At 43.5% G+C, this 21,416-nt stretch overlaps 1 protein-coding gene across 3 annotated transcripts in view; it reads left to right on the top strand.

The window, feature by feature from the left end:
* glra3 (glycine receptor, alpha 3) overlaps window positions 1-21,416 on the top strand; it is a 144,027-nt gene that overhangs the window by 59,306 nt on the left and 63,305 nt on the right. For all 3 annotated transcript variants that reach the window (XM_034224497.1, XM_034224496.1, XM_034224495.1), the window contains exons 2-3: window positions 7,466-7,596; window positions 9,249-9,316. In XM_034224497.1, the coding sequence (XP_034080388.1) occupies window positions 7,466-7,596; window positions 9,249-9,316 (199 nt within the window). The remainder of the gene's footprint in view (window positions 1-7,465; window positions 7,597-9,248; window positions 9,317-21,416) is intronic.

Here is a 21,416-nt window from a genome sequence, read left to right as displayed (position 1 = left end):
GTGGCCCAATGGTTTTACAATTACATTAAACCCTAAGTTATAAAGTTATGAGTTTAACCCTTAATACAGTTACACCTACTCAATAAAGCTCTTAGTATTCTACAAATGTTTAAATCAAAATTAACCCTAGCAGTCAGTTAGTTCAGTTTTAAGGTTTCAGTCAAATTACTTGTCCCAAGTTTCTGCCTGACAGATACTGTAGCGGTTTTGAGATTTAAAATCACAATTTCAGTCAGATCAACTACAGAGCATTGATACAGAGTACACACACTGAAACAGAGACGTCTAAAAACAGAATGTTACTCACACAATTCTAGAAGTCTCCAGTTGCTTTCCTGTCAAAATCGAGTTGCACACATTATATGATCATTATAGTTATACAAAAATAAGAGAATAGGTGAAAAACAGGTATAAAATACTGACAGTACAAAAAAGTTGTTATTAATAAACAAGAATACAGTTTGAAAGGGGAGTGATTTGTAAAGTATCCATAATGAAAAAGAAAATCTACTTACAGTTTTGTTTCATATGGGTGTTAAGAGATGTATCCATAGATTTCCTAATGTTGCTCTCAAAGTACACCAGATTGATGCTTTTAACTTCAATATTACACAATATACACCACAACCATGCACGCGTGAGTCATAGTAAGTGTAAGTGTCTGTATTTGGGGGGGGGGGGGCGCCAGCTAAAATATTGCCTAGGGCAGCAAATTGGTCAGGGCCGGCCCTGCCTCCCAGACATGTATTGATCTGTACGGCAAAGTACGGTTTTGGAATCATTTCCTTTTGGAGGGCATGCATAACACCAGAGCCTCGCTGCGGGGAAACGTTGGCGCTGTTCCGAGTTTGTTCTAATCTGTCAAAATGACAGACTGCTTTCAGATTTTTCCGTCATTGTTAAATAAAATATTCGGTTAACGCGACCACTGCTGTCCCAGCAACATCAGTACCAAGCGAGAGAGTTTTTTCCAGAGCAGGGGATATTGTAAATGCCCAAACATCTCAGCTTATAAATACCTGGAAATGTGGACATTCTCATATTCCTAAAAACCTGTCTGATGATGCTGAGTGAGTGACTTAGTGAGTTTGAGTTGAGTTACTTGAAAAACTAAAGTGAAATTTAATTTATTTATTGCAGGGTCTGATTATTAAATGTCCTTGTGTATCCAACTAAAATGCTGTATAAATCAGATTCAATATGTAATAAAGAAACATTTTCCGAGTAAAAAAAAATTGTATTGAAAAAAAAAAATGGTTTCCTTTATTATTCAATATCGCGATAAATACCGTACCGTGGACTTGTTATCGTGATATTATCGTACCGTGAGTTTTTGGTATCGTTACATCCCTAGATCTGGGGATTTTGCTCGATGCAGGCAGACGTGCCACCCTGTCAGAGATCAAACAGGCATCCCTGCTTCAGGCAGTTTGCAGGCCCTGACAGGGGGCAACGGTGACAGCTTTGACCATCATGCAGACTCTGGGTCTCATGGCGGCTGCTTACCTCGTGGTACCGCAGGGGTTGCGTCGCCTGCAGAGGTGGTTTGCCGGCCTTCGTTTAGATCCCAAGAGGCACAAACGACGTCTGGTGACCATCCCCCCCTCAGTGGAGGGCAACCTCCGATACTGGGGGTCCCCAAAGCATCTGCGGAGAGGAACTCCACTGGGGCGGGTGACCTCCTACATCACGGTGTTCACAGATGCATCCGTGACAGGATGGGGGGAGGATCTGCCTAGAGAGAGCTATAGGTGGTGGCTGGCCTCTGACAGAAACTCGGCACATCAACCTTCTAGAGCTACGGGCAGTAGTACTGGTCCTACAGCACTTCAAACCCTTACTACAGGGCAAACATGTGCTGGCACCACAGTGGCTTACATCAACAGGCAGGACGGAGTCAGCTCCGCCGCCTTGTTGAGCATAGAGGAGAACCTGTGGTTGTGGGCCTCAGAGAATGTTTTTATCTCTAAAGGCCCCCCACATTCCGGCTATCCTATTTACATGCTCTACGCCTTTCCACCGCTGCGTCTCATGCCCCACTCCTGGAGGGGGTGAGATGAGAACAGTTGTCGGTCATTCTGGTAGCCTCAGGTCGCCGCTCGGTGCCATGGTACACAGAAGTGACACAGATGATGGTGGGCCAGCCCTGGACAGTTCCTCAATTCCGGGGGCACTGTCTCAGGAAGCGGGTGCATTAGGGGCGTTACCCACTCTGGGCCAACCTCTCCAGGCTTGGGTCCTGAGAGGGACTGGCTGAGAAGGGGTGGACTGTCTGACAAAGTTATACAGACTGTCCAGGCAGCAAGGGCGGGATCCACCACAGCCTGTTACAGGACGAAGTGGTTGGGATTCCTACAGTCACTGGAACTGGTGCAGCCGGGTGATTGGTTCACAAACCATCGACCTGAGGGACGCTTACTTTCATGTCGAAATTGCTAGAAAGCCAAAACACAGGAAGTATTTGCGTTTTGCCTTCCAGGGGATAGCCTATGAGTACAACAGACTACCGTTCGGCTACTCCCTGTCCCCACGCACGTTCAGAAAATGTGTGACCACAGCGCTTCAGCCGCTTCGCGGCCATGGCATGAGGATTTTATTTTATCTCAACGACCTCATAGTCATGGCCAGGTCCAGAGAATGGGCAGATGTTCCACAAAGCCCAATTGATCTTACACCTAACCAAGTTGGGGGTTTGCGGCCAATTGGCAGAAAAGCAGTGGATTCAGCCCCCATCGAGAGCAAGGTGTACGCCCCCATCGAGAGAGAGGTGTACGCCCCATCGAGAAGGAGGGAAGGCTACGTGCCACTCTGTCAGAGAACAGACAGACATCTCTGCTTCAGGCAGACTGAACGTTGGTGCGAGGAAAATAGTCTAGAGCCTCTGTCCGGTACATTGGGCTTCTACTCTATTACCCTCTCTTCAATAGTCACCATCCTGGGTGTGAAAATGGACGCCCCTCTGACCTTTGAGGCTCACATTAAACAGCTTTGCAAGAACTCCTTTTATCACCTCAGGAATATCGCCAAACTCCGCCCCACACTCACTCTGTCTGACGCCGAAAAGCTAGTCCACGCCTTTGTCTCCTCCAGGCTGGACTACTGCAATGCACTCCTCATCGGGATCCCTAACAAAAGCATCCAGAATCTCCAGTACATACAGAACAGCACTGCTAGGATCCTGATGAGGGTGCGCAAATATGATCATATCACCCCCATCCTGAAATCACTACACTTGCTCCTTGTGGAACTGAGGATCGAATTCAAGGTCTCCCTCCTCACCCACCAGTGTATCCATAGAACTGCCCCTCCCTACCTCAAGGAACTCCTCACCCCTCGTACTTCCTTGCGGACCTCCCGCTCCAGCAAAGCCAATCTCCTCAAACCCCCCAGGACCAAGCTCTGTACTATGGGAGACCGGGCTTTCTGCTAGAACGAGAACCAGACCAGAACGTGCTCCCCGACCACATGAGAGCACCACAGACCGTGAATGCTTTTAAAGGCCTCAAAACCCATCTGTTCAATAGAGCCTTTCCCTAGACCTTTTATTTTATTTATTACTACTATTTTTATTTATTTTTATTGTTTGTTTTTGCTGCTTTTTATTAAATTCTACCTTGTTGTGTACTGTTTTATACTGTTCCATGCTCACTGCTTGTAGCACTTGGGGATTTGAACTCAAATATGAAGTGCGTTATAAATTCAACCCATTATTATTATTATTAGTATATCCTATCTACAGCTAATGGTGGACAAGGGGCTTGCTCATGCCACAGTCAAGGGCCCTTTCTCATTTCTCTAACTCCCCTCCTCGACTCCCCTCCTCGACTCCTATCCTCGAGACTTAGTCCCGCCCACAGGAGATGTGAGCCGAGGAGCCGAGGAGGGGAACCGAGGAGAGAGGAGGGGAAGCAGCAGGCGTTAGAGAAATGAGAACTCCTCTCCTCTGAGCGGTCATTTTAAAGAGACGTCCATTAATGATGACAGGAGGCACAGCAGCCCTCTGTCTGATGGACAGATGTGTTCATGACCACTTATTTATTTATTTTGATTCATTCACAGAGCGGTATAATGAGACAATAACAGGCTACAGATGCGGACACACACACACACACACACACACATATATATATATTTATATTAGGGCTGTCAGTCGATTAAAATATTTAATCGCGATTAATTGCATGATTGTCCATAGTTAATCGCGATTAATCACAAATTAATCGCACATTTTTGATCTGTTCTAAATGTACCTTAGAGGAATATTTTTCAAGTTTTTAATACTCTTATCAACATATGAGTGGACAAATATGCTTTATGCTAATGTTTATTATCATTTGAACAATGACAAATATTCTCATGAATATTAAACACAACAACCTCTGAACATTACAAATATTCGCCTCAATTCAACCTGGAACCTCTCATACAATAATACAATACAAATGGTGTGTGTGTGTGTGTGTGTGTGTGTGTGTGTGTGTGTGTGTGTGTGTGTGTGTGTGTGTGTGTGTGTGTGTGTGTGTGTGTGTGTGTGTGTGTGTGTGTGTGTGTGTGTGTGTGTGTGTGTGTGTGTGTGTGTGTGTGTGTGTGTGTGTGTGTGTGTGTGTGTGTGTGTGTGTGTGTGTGTGTGTGTGTGTGTGATGGATTGTTGGAGCTATGTGCAACTCAAGGCATATGCTCGAACGGGAGCTGCCTGGACGCTGCAATCATGTTGCACTATCCGTGCTGAGTGTGCTGACTTTTCGTACAATGTCCCACTGTCTGGCTTCCTGCATAAAGTCAAGTACTCGGCGTAGTTGTCGGCGAAATGTCGCTCCTCTGTTTTCATTGAAACAGCTCCTTATATCCGTTAGCGCAGCTAGCTAGAACCAGATGCTAACAACAACAATACACGTAAGGTGTGCCCGTTCTCTCTCTCGCGCCACACATACACACACCCTCCCGGTCCTCCCGATGGCCAGTCGGTGCCTGCCAGTGAGCGTGGAAGTGTGGTCTCCCACAAGCGGGCGGCAGGAGCGGGGCTGTCAGCATCAGCTTGTAGATGGTATTTTAAATTCGATGTGCTCTGAAACTACGGGGCGGCCGAGGACAAAAAATACACATGCGTTAATCGCGTTAAAATAATTAGTGGCGTTAATATTTTTTTGCGTTAACGCGTTAACTTGACAGCCCTAATTGTAACCCTAGTTCTTTAAGCACAGGTGAAGCCCTCTATCTAGGGGCCCTGTCTTCCCAATGCCGCTCGCTGAAGAGGGTGTAGGATGACAGTCAGGAGGTGTAGCTGCCTTATATACTGTGAGCCTGCGCGCACATTCAGGTAGGCTCGCCTTGATTGGCTGGCTACGTTTATACAACTTCAGTGTGTGAACGCTCACGTCTCATTGATGAGAGTAGTACCCATAGAGTCCAGTAGAGGGCTCCGCCTGTGCTTATAGAACTAGGGTTACAATACATAACCCCCCGTTTCTACTTCTTACATTTTACTTTAGTTTTAATCTGCATTTGGTGGTGTGTTCATTATTATTTAGAGTCAGTGTGTGCCTATTGGTGTATCCAACATTTCCTGGTCTTCTGTAAAGAAGAGCAACCAATGTGAATATCTCAAACTATGCCACTAGCCTACAAAGCTATTTCAACGAAACATGGCTAAAGAAGAAAATGAAAAAGTGAAAGAAAATGACTGAAAACAGAGATATCTAGGTAATGGCAAAAGTGTATTCCTTGTCCCCACTACACTATGTTTTTCTCTGCTTATGTTCTCAATAGTGGTTGTTCAGCCTGGATACTGTTGAATGTTACAGTTTGAAATAGAAGTTCTTTAATTTTCTATTAATATAAAGTGAGGTCCAGTTACCAGTTAGTTATGGCTACTGTTGACTTGATTACATTTCGAAGCCCATACTTCTTTACTTTTATTTGAGTAAAGAAGTTTAGTCAGTACAACTTTCTACTTGAGTGATGGATGTGTGTACTTTTGCCATCTCTGCTGTATTGTTGCAAAATAAACTGTAAAGTAATTATTGTTCAATTTAACTTGCAAAATGTCAATACTTATATATTAAATAATAATAAACAATATAATTATCATTATTAAAACAATATTGATTAAATGGAGCCCATTTGCTTTGAGGGCAAACATCATTGCATTTAAATAGAGACCACTGACTGTCATAATAGTGTAAGGATCACCAAACTCAATAGGAATCTAATCACTGTGATTTCTAATCTAATATCATCCCTTCTATTACACACATTGGTAGTGGAAGTGAGCATCAATATCCACTGCCAGGCAGTAATACTGTGCTGCTGTTTCAGAGAGAAAAACCCACATGATGTCGAGCACTACTCACACACTCCTCGAAGACACATCCCCATCGTTAAGCAGACTCACACAGACAGCAGACAGTGTGTGTGTGTGTGTGTGTGTGTGTGTGTGTGTGTGTGTGTGTGTGTGTGTGTGTGTGTGTGTGTGTGTGTGTGTGTGTGTGTGTGTGTGTGTGTGTGTGTGTGTGTGTGTGTGTGTGTGTGTGTGTGTGTGTGTGTGTGTGTGTGTGTGTGTGTGTGTGTGTGTGTGTGTGTTGAGGCATGGGCCGGGCAGCAGCTCTACACTAGGCTGCCTGTGTCTGCCCCTGTGTCAGAGCTCTCTGTGAGGGCAGGTCGAAGGAGGATTAAACATGATGGTATATAAAACCATGCTCGTATCTATACAATCTATCAAATGCAAAACGGCATCAGTTTAGATGTAATTCTGTCCTTCTGCTTCCCGCATCATTTATGAGAATACATTTCATAACATTAAGACAACATATTCGAGGTGGTTTTCAATAACATATCCGTATTTATTTATTTCTCCAAGTTACGTTTTTGTGTGCACTCAAGAATCGCAAACAGGCGTTTGTTTAATCATTTTAAGATTGGCTTTAATCAATTTTTGCAAATTAATTCTTCATATAAATGAGAGGTAACATTATATTTATGGTATTATTTTCACATATTTATCTCCAGTCTTCCTTCTGCCAACGGTGTCTTAGTTTCTGATCTCTCCCGCTTTTGTGCATATGCATGGGTCAGAGTGTACGTGGAGGACCGCACATTTTCCGTCAAGTTTGTTTTTTATAAATCGCAAAGATTGCTTAGAAATTGGCGTGCGCCATCTTTTGAGCGTACGCCACGTTTATAAATGAGGCCCCAGGTGTTGTTTGCATTTTTGTCTTACAAGTTTGACTCTTTTACAGCCTACTTTCCAAAATCATTCAACTCTGTGGTTGGAAATCTTAGACTCTAAAGTGGTCTCATGCAGTTTTAATCCTCAGGCTGTTCATAACATCAACATAGAAGCTAGTCACAACAGTGATGTATGGTGCTTCACTTCAGTTGACAAGTAGCAAAGCAGAATACCCAACACACCCTGATGAGAAAATGTCACAGATGATTATTGTTACATGTGTGTTTTGTTTTCTTACAGTGTTGGTCACTGTAAGGAAGTGGACAGTGCTGCGAAGACACGGCCGGTCCCAATGTCTCCCTCTGACTTCCTGGACAAACTGATGGGCAGAACATCTGGATATGATGCCAGGATAAGACCAAATTTTAAAGGTACATACTTGGCTATCTTTGTGTCCGTCTGTATTTTCCAACAAGAACACACAGGGAAAAGTGGAGTCCATTGTGATGCATCGATCAATTTTGTAACACATAGAAGCTGATTTAGTTTTGGCAGCCACTGGTGTCCCCTCTGTCAGTTTGCTAAACAGAGACATGTTCTTAAACTTAAAGATCCCATGACATGGCCATTTCTACTGATCATAATTCCATTGTTGAGGTCTACTAGAATATATTTACATTGTTCAATGTTCCAAAATCACATTGGTTTCTCATACAGCATCTCGGTATATGTGTATTCACTCTCTGTCCTACACGGCTTGTTGGAGCTCCTGAGCTCCCCCCTCCCTGTGGGGAGACACAGCGAAACCCAGCCCGAAACCAGCCCGAGCACACACACACCCGCAGCCTTGCCGCGTTCCGCCGTCTCAGGCTGAGAAATCCGCGGAGCTGCAGCTGAGAAAAGATTGAGTGTCTGTGAGGAAGTAACGTGGACGTAACACGTACGTAACATAACATGGACGTAACATGGACGTAACACGGATGTAATGCGGACGTAACGTAACGGCTCCGCGGATTGGTCCATTTGGGTATGGTTACGTCACCATACCCAGGAAGAAAAAAATGGAAAATGAAAAATCTCTAACGAGGCGTTCTGGGGCAGCACAGTGTTAGAGTTTTACTCGCTACAGGGTGTACTTTGAGGGTTTTTGAATCTACAGACCGTTTACATGCAGAAAAAGCTACATAACACACAAGGGGACGGGTAATAACCGGAAAAGCATGTCATGGGACCTTTAATATGAAATTTGCTTAACCTTTTTAGCATATTCAAACTTAAAAATGACATGGCAACATGTCAAATTTGTCATACCATGACTGGTATTGTTCACAGAATAAGGTACTTTACCTTTCATTAAGGTCTAAGGCCAGTTATCCTCTTTATTGTTCTTGCATTACTTACAGTATATACTTTTATTGTGCTTTGAGACATTTTTAGATAATCTTTTGGTAATGTAAGCGATCTTTGCTGTCAGATTAAGCAGTGACAAACTCACTCATATATTCATACACAGTTTGAGAGCAAGCATTGTTTGGTTGGTGCTTATGGTGGAAAAACGTAAACAAATGTATAGTAGCACAAATATGAGGACATGAGATGAGATGAGTAGAAACAATGGGGCGATGCTGCTATGTCATAGAAAGGTGGTAAAACATGGTGATCGTAATATTTTTTTTAAACAACTAGAAGCCCTTTTTATGAAAGGCTGGGATGAGGTTCTTCCCCCTTTCTGCAAAGCAGCTGTGGATGCCAAAATGGGCGGAGCCGACCGGCATAATTTTGGCAGTGACATCAGCACTTTACTCCCGCCTGCTCCCGCCTAATCCTAACAAGAGCAAAGAGGTGGAGCTGAGGGCATGGCTGCTGAGACATGCCACACTGATTGACAGCAGTAGACAGAGCGAGGCAAGGTGAGCTGGCTCTGTAATATCAGGGCCGGACTCCGGCCGGGGTTGAGATTTGATCAACATATTCATTTTGATGCTTTCAAACATATTGGTGTTATACGGAAATTGTTTGCTAATATGTACATATAGTGTTTTTGAAAAAAATAACTCAAAACATCTCCCCCCTCTCTCTGCAGGTCCTCCAGTCAACGTGTCCTGTAACATTTTCATAAACAGCTTTGGCTCCATTGCTGAAACCACCATGGTAGGTAACAGAGATACTGCAAAAAACTATGATGAGTAATCATAAATATATTATAGCAGACTAAAGAGATTTTGTAAGAAGTATTTTAAGAATGTTGTACTCATTCAAAGATAGTGTTGTGAATGGCTAATATATATATATATATTTTGGGGAGGTGGCGACCCTTCAGTCCAAAGTCCGAGTCCCTACAGACTAAACAACTGCCGCGCGTAACATTAGGAAGGGTGTCTTTTATCCATCTGTGTAAAATACACTTTCGAGCAATTAGCAGGAGTTTCTCAAGATGCTAAAAAAAGAGAGGAGGGCTAAGTGGGCACCCCTGATGTACGCCCCTCGCAACAGGTTCTTTAGTTGTGACATAAGTTGTGGGATAAAGGAGGCTTCAAATACATTAGGGGCATATATACAGCCTAGGACAACTAGTTAACATACAAGTAGCCTGATAAAAGTACATAACAGCCCTCTTTATCAGTTACTGTTCTATCTACTGGGTAAAGGGCAGACAGCGATGTAGGAGAACAGCAGTTGTGAGAAGAGTAGAACACCTGGCCATCCCAGCTCCTCCTCAGTTGAATGTTTTCAAGATCAGCAAGGTGGGTTTCTTGGAGAAAGGGTGTATGACATTCATTCTTTAGGAAGGATAGGGTTTTGGCTGATACCCTTCACATTCAATGAAATAATTTTAAGATGTATGCCTTTCATACTTTGTATGACATGTGAAAGGATAGCTAAACATTTAGTAATCTTAAGGATCAAAGCATAACGTTAACACGTCAAAACGAGAAATAACACGTCAAGTGCACCTGTCAGTGAAGGTCCATCCCCAAACAACATAAAACAGAACCCATTAAAGATAAAAACAGATATCAACTTTTCAGTTGCATTATAAGTCCAGGGCCAACTTACTGCATCCACAAGATTACATTACATTACATTGCATTTAGCTGACGCTTTTATCCAAAGCGACTTACAATAAGTACATTCGACCAGGAAGACACAACCTTGAAGAAAACAGAATCATATAAGTACATCAGGTTTCATAGAGCCAAACATTTCAAGTGCTACTCAACTGGCTTTAGGTAAGCCAGTCCTTTATTAGTATAAAAGTGCTTCGTTAATAGTTCTAACGCTCGAAGTGGAGTCGAAAGAGATGAGTTTTCAGTTTGCGCCGGAAGATGTGCAAGCTATCTGCCGTCCTGATGTCAATGGGGAGCTCATTCCACCATCTTGGAGCCAGGACAGCAAACCCACGTGTTTTCGCCGATGGGAACTTGGGTCCCCCTCGCAGCGAGGGCGCAACGAGTCGTTTGGCTGATGCAGAGCGTAGTGCACGCGCTGGGGTGTACGGTTTAACCATGTCCTGGATGTAGGAAGGGCCAGATCCATTCGCAGCATGGTAAGCAAGTACCAGTGTCTTGAAGTGGATTCTAGCAGTTACCGGAAGCCAGTGAAGGGAGCGGAGGAGCGGAGTGGTGTGGGAGAATTTAGGAAGGTTGAAGACCAGATGAGCCGCTGCATTCTGGATGAGCTGCAGAGGTCGGATGGCACATGCAGGTAGACCAGCCAGGAGGGAGTTGCAGTAGTCTAGGCGTGAGATGACGAGAGCCTGGACCAGAACCTGAGTCGCTTTCTGAGTCAACTGGGGACGTATCTTCCTGATGTTGTAAAGCGTGTATCTGCAGCAACGGGTTGTAGCAGCGATGTTTGCAGTGAAGGACAGGCTGTTATCTAGGGTCACACCCAGATTCATTGCAGTCTGAGTCGGGGAAACAACTGAGGTGCCGATGTTGATTGTCAGGTCAAGAGTTGGACAATCTTTTCCCGGGAGGAAGAGCAGCTCAGTCTTGTCAAGGTTGAGCTTGAGGTGGTGAGCAGACATCCACTGAGAGATGTCAGCTAGACAAGCAGAGATGCGTGCGACGACCTGGGTCTCTGAGCGGGGAAAGGACAGAATTAATTGGGTGTCGTCAGCGTAGCAGTGGTAAGAAAAACCATGCGGGCTAATGACTGATCCGAGCGAGTTTGTGTACAGGGAGAAGAGGAGGGGACCAAGAACAGAGCCCTGAGGGACCCCCGTAGTTAATTGACAAGGGTCGGACTCAGACCCTCTCCAAGTCACCCTGTAGGTACGGTCTTTCAGGTATGAGGTGAGGAGGGAAAGTGCAGAGCCTGAAACTCCAAGTTTTTGGAGAGTGCGAAGGAGGATCTGATGATTCACCGTGTCGAATGCAGCAGACAGGTCCAACAGGATGATGACAGAGGAGAGGGATGCAGTTTTGGCAGTGTGCAGTTCCTCCGTGACAGCAATGAGAGCAGTTTCTGTGGAGTGACCTGCCTTGAAACCAGACTGGTGCGGATCCAGAAGGTTGTTCTGATTGAGATAACAGGAGAGTTGTTTAAAGACAGCGCGTTCAAGTGATTTAGACAGGAACGGGAGGAGAGAGACAGGCCTGTAGTTTATAACATCAGACGGGTTGAGAGTGGGTTTCTTTAGGAGAGGGTTTACTCTTGCCTCCTTGAGACTGTTTGGAAAGTGACCAGAAGTTAGAGAAGTGTTGATGAAATGGGTGAGAAACGGTAGAATATCAGGAGCGATAGTCTGAAGGAGGTTTGAAGGGATAGGGTCCAGAGGACAGGTGGTAGGGCGGGCAGAGGTAATGAGGGTAAGAACCTCACTTGGAGAGAGAGGGGAAAAGGAGGTTAGTGTGTTGGTGGAAGGAAGGTCTGGTGACCCAGCGGTGAGTAAAGGTGAGTCAGAAAAAGAAGAGCGAATATCATTAACCTTTTTTTCAAAGTGGGTAACAAAGTCGCTTGACAGAAGTGAGGAGGGGGGAGGAGCTTTTGGAGGGTCCAAGAGGGTGGAGAAGATGGAAAATAGTTTTTTAGGATTGGAATAGGAAGATTGGATCTTATCTTGAAAGAAAGTGCTTTTTGCCTGAGAGATCGAAGCAGAGAAAGAGGAGAGGAGAGCTTGATAGGTTAGGAGGTCGTCACGGTGTTGGATTTCCACCATTTCCGCTCTGCTGCCCTAAGGACGGTTCTATTAGCACGCAGTGCATCATTTAGCCAGGGAGCAGGAGGGGACTGACGAGCCTGCCGAGATGTGAGAGGACAGAGCGAGTCCAGAGTGGATGAGAGAGTAGAGAGGAGAGTTTCTGCAGCAGAGTTTGGAGGCAGTAGTTGGAACGAATCAGAGGAAGAGAGGGCTGAGAGCACCGACGAGGCAAAGGTAGAGGGGGAGAGGGAGCGAAGGTTACGGCGGACAAGTGTAGGATGGGAAGAGATTAGTTTGTTATGTTTGGAAAGGGATAGAGAGAATGAAATTAAGAAATGATCGGATGTGTGGAGCGGGTTTACAGAGAGGTTAGAAGTAGCGCAGTTCCTTGAGAATATGAGATCAAGGACATTGCCAGCTTTATGAGTCGGTGGGGACGGAGACAGTGAGAAAGCAAAGGCGGTTAACAGAGATGTTAGTTCGTCTATCTTCCCCATCTGGAGGTTGAAGTCTCCGAGAAGTACAGCGGGAGGGCCAGTTTCAGGGATGTGTGAGAGGAGATGATCTAATTCCTCCAAGAAGTCCCCCAAGGCGCCTGGCGGACGGTAGAGAACAACAATGGTTAACTGTATAGGATGGGTTACTGTGACGGCATGGAACTCAAAGGTGGAAGGAGTGAAGTTAGGTAGCTTGAAGAGGGAAAAGCTCCATTTGGGAGAGAGCAGGAGACCAGTGCCACCTCCTCTGCCAGTGGGTCTGGGTGTATGGGAGAAGGAATATGCAGTGGAGAGAGCTGCTGGGGTGGATGTGTTGGATGGAGTAATCCAGGTCTCAGTGAGAACAAGGAAATCCAGAGACTGCAGGGAGGCGTAGCCAGAGATGAAGTCAGCCTTGGGAACAGCTGACTGGCAGTTCCACAGGCCACCTGAAACTAGATGTTGGATCTCAGTGGAGCACGTGGGATAGACGAGAGCAGGCCGGTTATATCGATTACGAGATACACGGGGCCAGTGATAATTGCGAGAAGACACATGAACAGGAATGGAGAAAATACACATGATTATAGCATGAGGGGCTAAACAACAAAATGAAAAAATAAAAACACCAACGATACTTAGCTCAATCAAAGTAGGATTTGCCTCCTCTTTGCCTCCCTCGTGACTCCCGTAGGACTCTAATGTCTTTGTCAGTCTTAGCCTGTCTGACGCTCCAGGAAAGTGATACCTAAAATGGACGCCTGATTGCTCAGTTCTCACAGCTGTAGGGGCACGCCCCTCTAATTAGTTAACTATCTACAGCTGATGGGCGACAATAGACTGGCCCTGCCTATATTAATAATGCAGGCTTGAGTGCTGAGACCTGTAAAGCAGGTTTCGCCTGAGCAGATCTGAGATTTAAAATCTCTCAAAAGAGATTTAGCCGTTTAAGCTACAGTAACAATTATACAGAGTCGAATAAATAAACAGAAGTCTAATTAAACAAGAATATAACTTACAGTGGTTGCTGCGTCAATAGGTAATGTCGTCACCGGGTCCAGATGCACACAGATCGATATCTTCACAACTAAAAGGGGTATATGAATAACCTTTTTTTATCAAAGCAATGATACACCTGTGAGTTGGCTGTAGAAGTGTCAGAATCAATATAGATGTTGCTGTGTCAGAGTAAATTCAGATTGAACATAGTAAAAAAATGCAAATTCTAATCTCTGCCTAAAACAAACACATTATTTATAGTGAAAACCACCCTTGAATGATGGAATAGTAGCCCAGAACCTTTAGGGATCCAAACCACAATATATCATAAGTATCCTGTGTCAAGATAGATGCTAATTTAGTGAAACCTGACATTTTTTAGAGAGGTGTAGCACAGGTAGGTCCAGGCGGACTCACCTTTGTGTACATTTGGTTATCATTTGACCTTTCTCAGGTACCACACTGTAAAACTCATTTTATTTCTTTGAAATATCACTATAGGTATTCATTCCATCCAAATACAACTGTTTTTGACCTTTTTGGAAAATTCACCATGACCTCTATATCTGTTTTCGCCACAAAGCGTAATGGTGCGCCAGCTGCCAGTCAGATCTATGCTCAGCTTTCATATGACATGTCGTTTGTGCAGATAGCAGGAAGTAGAACAATTGCCGTCGCCAGTTATATGCTAATGTAGCGTTAGCTAGTTTTCGTTAAGTGCTGATTTAGACTTGGTGTTAGAATTGTGTTTCGTTTAGATAAAAATTGTTAATATCGTCTGTTAGCTGAGTTTCTTCCCATTAAGTGGGTATGCATCAATAATAGGTTGTTAAATGTTAACAAGCCCCGAGACCTTGTTTCTTACAAGATGCTGCGTCTGGCGACATAGGCGGTCGCCAAGGGCGCCAGATCTGCGCTGGTAGCTCTGGGAGGAAAACAAAACGTGTTTAACCGTTGGCGCTCGCTCATCCTAATTTTCGGCCTCGATATAACAACATTCTTAATTAAGTAAAGGTAACACCCTTTTCACCCCGGTTACATTTTTAATTTGCCCTGTACGATGGGCGTTGTAATTGATGAAAGTGCCCATGTTGGCTTATCAGGCACCCTTAGCTCATAGCCGCAGCTCAGCTTGTTGTTGTTAGCATCTGGTGCTAGCTGCGCTAACGGATATGAGAAGATGTTTCTACATCAAGATGGAGGAGAGCCTTGTCCTGTCAGACTGAGAGGCTCAGTGAGTTAAAGGACTCTGAGTGTTTAGATTGTTAACTTTAGTCTAAGTTATCTCAGTGAGTCTGCAACGTTTTGATCACAATTTATGTAAACAAACATTTCCAAGGCACACCTTTATAATTATTAGGATAAATAAAAACAAGTTTGAAATCATTCCAATGTATACTATAGGACAGTAAACCAAAAATATTGTTTAAAACTGGAGAGATTTTTATTTTTTATACAGGTACAAGGTCTCATTTTCAAGCGAGACCTGTCAGTGGTAACACTACCACACAAAGTTACAGACAGGACACTAAACACAGAGGCAACACTAGAATACAACATCGTAAAAAAAGTAGTCATTGAAATCCATATACAGTCAGATATAGCAGGTGCAAACACCCACAGATGGTTTCTCCGGCTTTTTTAAAATGAGTTTAAAATCTGTGATGGGTATCAAAGTGGTCAGCTTAAGTTCCTGCTGAAGTGTGTTGCAGGTCGAGGGGGCAGAGTATGATATGGCTTTTTTCCCAAGCACCGTGCGTGCGTACTGAGGGGATGTCATTTTGAGATTGTAGTCTATAGCTGTACTGTTTGTGTGATATGTAAGTGGATATGTAGAGGGGGAGCAGTCCAAGCATAGCTGTATAGATCAGTTTGTACCAGTGCAGTGATCTGCGCATTGATAATGATGTCCAGTTGACTAAAGCGTACAGCGTGCAATGGTGTGTGAGGGGTTTAGACAGCGTCCAGCAGATGAAGGGAGTGAGCTGAGGCGTTCATGTACACAACATCCCCGTAGTCCAAGAGCGGCAAAAATGTGGCAGCTACAAGCCGTTTCCTCACACTTGTGGAGAAGCAGAACTTATTTCTAAAAAATAATCCCAGTTTTAATTGTTATATCCTTAAGAGATTGTCAATATGTGGTTTGAAGCAGAGATGTTCATCTATAGCAGGGGTGCCCAACCAGTCGATCGCGATCGACCGGTCGATCGCGGGGAGATTCCCGTCTAAAAATAGAACAACAATATTCTGTTTTATCGTTAATGTCCTATAACATAGTCTTCCTGTGCCAGAATAATGCACTTGAATGCATCAAAGCTTTGTGATTGGCCGGCATGACCCCATGTGTCGGGGCGTGGCTGGTGGGCCAGCGGGCACTAGTTCGCTAACGTTGTCCGTGTCAACAGGAATGACAGTCCGCACACACACAAGACCGCAATTACGGCAGAAGCTAAACATATATAATTTTCACTCCGAGTGGGAGGATGATTATTTTTGTATCTATTCCAATTCAAAGTCCATCTGTCTCATCTGCAATGCGAGCGTGGCTTTATCGAAGAAGGGTAATTTAGGAGCGGCATTTCAAAACAGTGCACAAACGCTAGGAGACGGAATTCCCTCCTAATTCTGCCCTACGCTCCCAAAAGGGGAGGGGCCTGAAAGGACAGCTAAATGCACAGCAGTCCATTTTCACCAGGCCCAACAACAAGAGCAAGGCTGCTACCAGAGCACCTTATCGTGTCAGTCACGTTCTTGAGAAACACATGAAGTATTTCAAAGACGGCGAAGTTGTGAAAGAAGCATTCCTGGAGGCTGCCGACGCGCTTTTGGGGGACAGTAAAAATAACAGCATTTCAACAGGTTTTTGATAAAAACTCAAGTTAGATACCGTTATTAATCAGCTGTAAGTTTTAGTTTGTTTGAACTTATTCATTATAATTATTGTACAAAATGGTATAAGAATGCAAACTTAAATAGATGATAGTCTATTATCAATTCAGGTTAAGAAACTAGTGTTGCTTGCATCCTATTTTAAAGGCATTTCTTTTTAAAATGCAACAAAAAAAGGGTTTGATTCTATTAATGTTGTCTTTTTTATTGCACTTTGGCAGCAGATTCCTGTGTAGCTTCAGATCTGAGTTGTCTTATTAGTAAGCCTAATTTATACTTTTGTAGCAACACTATTTGTATATAATGGCAAAGAAAAGGAGTCTTTTCTTTTTGTCCTGTGTCATATGTGGCAGCACTGTTCAATGTGTCTTGAAAACATTATCCACTGTAGTATGTGACGTGTGAATAAACTCCAACTCTGTATCAACAACACTGTTGTGTAACTTCAGTTAAATACTTGTATGTGTGTAGATTAGAAATAGGTAAGATAAAGGATCTGCAGTATTTTATGAAGTATTCATCGTACAAAGGTCAGTTTTATACAAGTAGAAGTGTGTATTTACCTGGTAGTAGGCTGTCAGTAATGGCTACGCCTCTCTATTTGGACTGGTAGATCTCAGCAGACTGGTAACTTTAAAAGTAGCTCTCGATTCAAAAAAGGTTGGGCACCCCTGATCTATAGTGATGCCTAAGTATCTGTAGGTGTTAACAGCTTCAATGGGGTTATGATGTGCAGACATGATGCAGGGAAGAACAGTTAGTAACCTTTTCTTATTGGAAAACAACATGACTTTTGTCTTATCTGAATTTAACACCAACCTAAGGTGGAACTGATGTGACTGAAAAGTGTCAAAAGCAGACTGCAGACGCTCAAATGCAAGGGCAACAGTGCTAGCACAACAGTACACAACAGTATCATCTGCATATACAGTGGGGCAAAAAAGTATTTAGTCAGCCACCAATTGTGCAAGTTCTCCCACTTAAAAAGATGAGAGAGGCCTGTAATTTTCATCCTAGGTATACCTCAACTATGAGAGACAAAATGAGAGAAAAAAAATCCAGAAAATCACATTGTCTAATTTTTAAAGAATTTATTTGCAAATTATGGTGGAAAATAAGTATTTGGTCAATAACAAAAGTTCATCTCAATACTTTGTTATATACCCTTTGTTGGCAATGACAGAGGTCAAACGTTTTCTGTAAGTCTTCACAAGGTTTTCACACACTGTTGCTGGTATTTTTGGCCCATTCCTCCATGCAGATCTCCTCTAGAGCAGTGATGTTTTGGGGCTGTCGCTGGGCAACACAGACTTTCAACTCCCTCCAAAGATTTTCTATGGGGTTGAGATCTGGAGACTGGCTAGGCCACTCCAGGACCTTGAAATGCTTCTTACGAAGCCACTCCTTCGTTGCCCGGGCGGTGTGTTTGGGATCATTGTCATGCTGAAAGACCCAGCCACGTTTCATCTTCAATGCCCTTGCTGATGGAAGGAGGTTGTCACTCAAAATCTCACAATACATGGCCCCATTCATTCTTTTCTTTACACGGATCAGTCGTCCTGGTCCATTTGCAGAAAAACAGCCCCAAAGCATGATGTTTCCACCCCCATGTTTCACAGTAGGTATGGTGTTCTTTGGATGCAACTCAGCATTCTTTCTCCTCCAAACACGTCTAGTTGAGTTTTTACCAAAAAGTTCTATTTTGGTTTCTTCTGACCATATGACATTCTCCCAATCCTCTTCTGGATCATCTAAATGCTCTCTAGCAAACTTCAGACGGGCCTGGACATGTACTGGCTTAAGCAGGGGGACACGTCTGGCACTGCAGGATTTGAGTCCCTGGCGGCGTAGTGTGTTACTGATGGTAGCCTTTGTTACTTTGGTCCCAGCTCTCTGCAGGTCATTGACTAGGTCCCCCCGTGTGGTTCTGGGATCTTTGCTCACCGTTCTTGTGATCATTTTGACCCCACGGGGTGAGATCTTGCGTGGAGCCCCAGATCGAGGGAGATTATCAGTGGTCTTGTATGTCTTCCATTTTCTAATAATTGCTCCCACAGTTGATTTCTTCACACCAAGCTGCTTAACTATGCAGATTCAGTCTTCCCAGCCTGGTGCAGGTCTACAATTTTGTTTCTGGTGTCCTTTGACAGCTCTTTGGTCTTGGCCATAGTGGAGTTTGGAGTGTGACTGTCTGACGTTGTGGACAGGTGTATTTTATACTGATAACGAGTTCAAACAAGTGCCATAAATACAGTTAACGAGTGGAGGACAGAGGAGTCTCTTAAAGAAGAAGTTACAGGTCTGTGAGAGCCAGAAATCTTGTTTGTTTGTAGGTGACCAAATACTTACAATACACAATTAATTCATTAAAAATCCTACAATGTGATTTCCTGGATTATTTCCCCCCATTTTGTCTCTCATAGTTGAAGTGTACCTAGGATGAAAATTACAGGCCTCTCTCATCTTTTTAAGTGGGAGAACTTGCACAATTGGTGGCTGACTAAATACTTTTTTGCCCCACTGTAGATGTACAGAGGCATCAATACTTTGACCCACATCATTTATATAAATAGTAAAAAGGATCGGTCCCAAGACCGACCCTTGAGGAACGCCTCTGGGCACATTAAGAAAGCTTGAGGAGAGACCGCTGAATTTTACACATTGCTTGCGATTTGAAAGATAGTTTGCAAACCAACCAACAGCTTGGTCAGACAGGCCTATATGAGATAACTTCTGGCATAGAATGCCATGGTCCACAGTATCAAATGCCTTGGATAAGTCTATAAAGATTAAAAAATATGCATGAATAAATAAATGTTAACTATGTAAAATACGGTATGAATGAACAACTAAGTTATTGGTTATGTTCATATACTTATTTGATTATTAAAATGTAAACCGATCTTTTTCATATGGGTGTTTAGAGTTGTACCCCCTAGATCAGGGGCCTCATTTATAAAACTTTGCGTAGTATTCACGTGGGAAGGTGACATACGTAGGACACAGCAAGTAAATACGCACAAAAATATTCCGTTTTATAAAACACTGCGCACGCACATCCTACTCCGGTTTCCCTTTATAAATCACAATCAACTCGAAATGCAGCGCAGCTTTTGCTGGCTTCACGTAACGCCCATATTTGCCTATACATAGTCAAAGAAACGCCCCGTATTAATATTTATTCAGACTGACTGCATGAAGAAGATCGCAGGAAATGACGACAGAACATCTAAAAAAGACATTTCACACCGTGTCAGATTTTGGTTCTTTTGGGGAGGTCGAGATAAATCATATTGTTTCGTGGATGTGTGGCGAGGTTTGAAAATAACTAGGACTAAAAAGGGTAGAATTAAAATAGTTGCCGACAACGCCACCTAGGTTAAAAGGAGCCTAGGACTCCTACTTAAAAGGCTACACAGGTTATTTAAAATCAGGGGTGAGCAGAGTTAAGAACCACAAACAAATAAAGTTGACAACAGTTTATTATGTTAAAAATGCCACAGCCCAAAGTCTACTCGAGAGGTCTTGCGTCTCGGTCTTGTCCCTCCAGGTCGTGCTCCAAGATCCCCTGAGCGGATAAAAACAATATAATCAAGCCACTGGATAATAATAATAATAAATGTATTTGTATAGCACCTTTCATACAGGGGATTGCAGTTCAAAGCGCTTTACATCAGTAAGAAATAAGACATAAAATCAGTGTAAAACAAGCAGCAAGAGCAAAGCATAAAGTGGGATAAAATAAACATAAAACATGGGGAGTAAAACATAGAGAAATAGTGCAATGTCAATCACAGAGAAATAGTGCAAATAGTGTAAAGTCAGTAAAATGCTTTGGTAAAGAGATAGGTTTTAAGCTGTCTTAACGTATTAGCTTCCCTAATATTTTTGGGTAACGTGTTCCACAGTTTTGGGGCGTAGTGTTACGATCTCAGGCACTTAGGATGTTGGACCCAATTGCAGACAGGGAGACAGAGGTAAAGTATTGGTAAGATACACGATGAACTAACTAATCTCATACACTAGATACACTAGTCACTAACTAATCTCAGGATGAGATGACAAAAAATGAGACCAAAAGGAAAATCGCTCACGTAGTGAGGAACAAAACTATTCGTGAGCACAAAAGAGCATAGACCTGACCATGGCAAGAGACAATACGAACTGACACTGAACACTGGGAGACAGGGGAATTTAAACACAGGGTAACTAGACACAGGTGGGAACAATCAGGGGCGGGGCTGACACTGATGAGCACAGGAGACACACAAGGAGTGACAGGTGAAAACAATCAGGAAATTAGACACACCAGGGAAACTAACGACAGACATGAAAACACAGGGAAAAGAGACCAGACAATATACAGGGAGGAAAACATGACCAGGAGAACGGAAAAACACCCACACCTAGACATAGAAACGTGACATGACAAAATAATCCTGACACGTAGTTTACAAAGGCTGCATCACCGATCTTCTTAGGACTCTTTCTGGTGACCTCTAATAGACCTGCATCTGATGATCGCAGTGTTCTGGCGGGTGTGTAGTTTATTAGAGAGTCAGCAATGTAGCTGGGTCCTTGTCCATTTAGAGCTTTGTATGTGAGGAGAAGCACCTTAAAATCAATTCTGAAAGTTACAGGAAGCCAGTGTAGAGTAGCTAAGACAGGACTAATGTATTCCCTCCTTTTGGTATTAGTTAGTAGTCTAGCTGCAGAGTTTTGAATGAGCTGGAGTCTTTCA

This window comes from Gymnodraco acuticeps, unplaced genomic scaffold (assembly GCF_902827175.1).
Source record: "Gymnodraco acuticeps unplaced genomic scaffold, fGymAcu1.1, whole genome shotgun sequence".
NCBI classification, from domain to species: domain Eukaryota; kingdom Metazoa; phylum Chordata; class Actinopteri; order Perciformes; family Bathydraconidae; genus Gymnodraco; species Gymnodraco acuticeps.
Note: the sequence above shows the minus strand (reverse complement) of the source record. Positions and strands in the feature narration are given on the sequence as shown.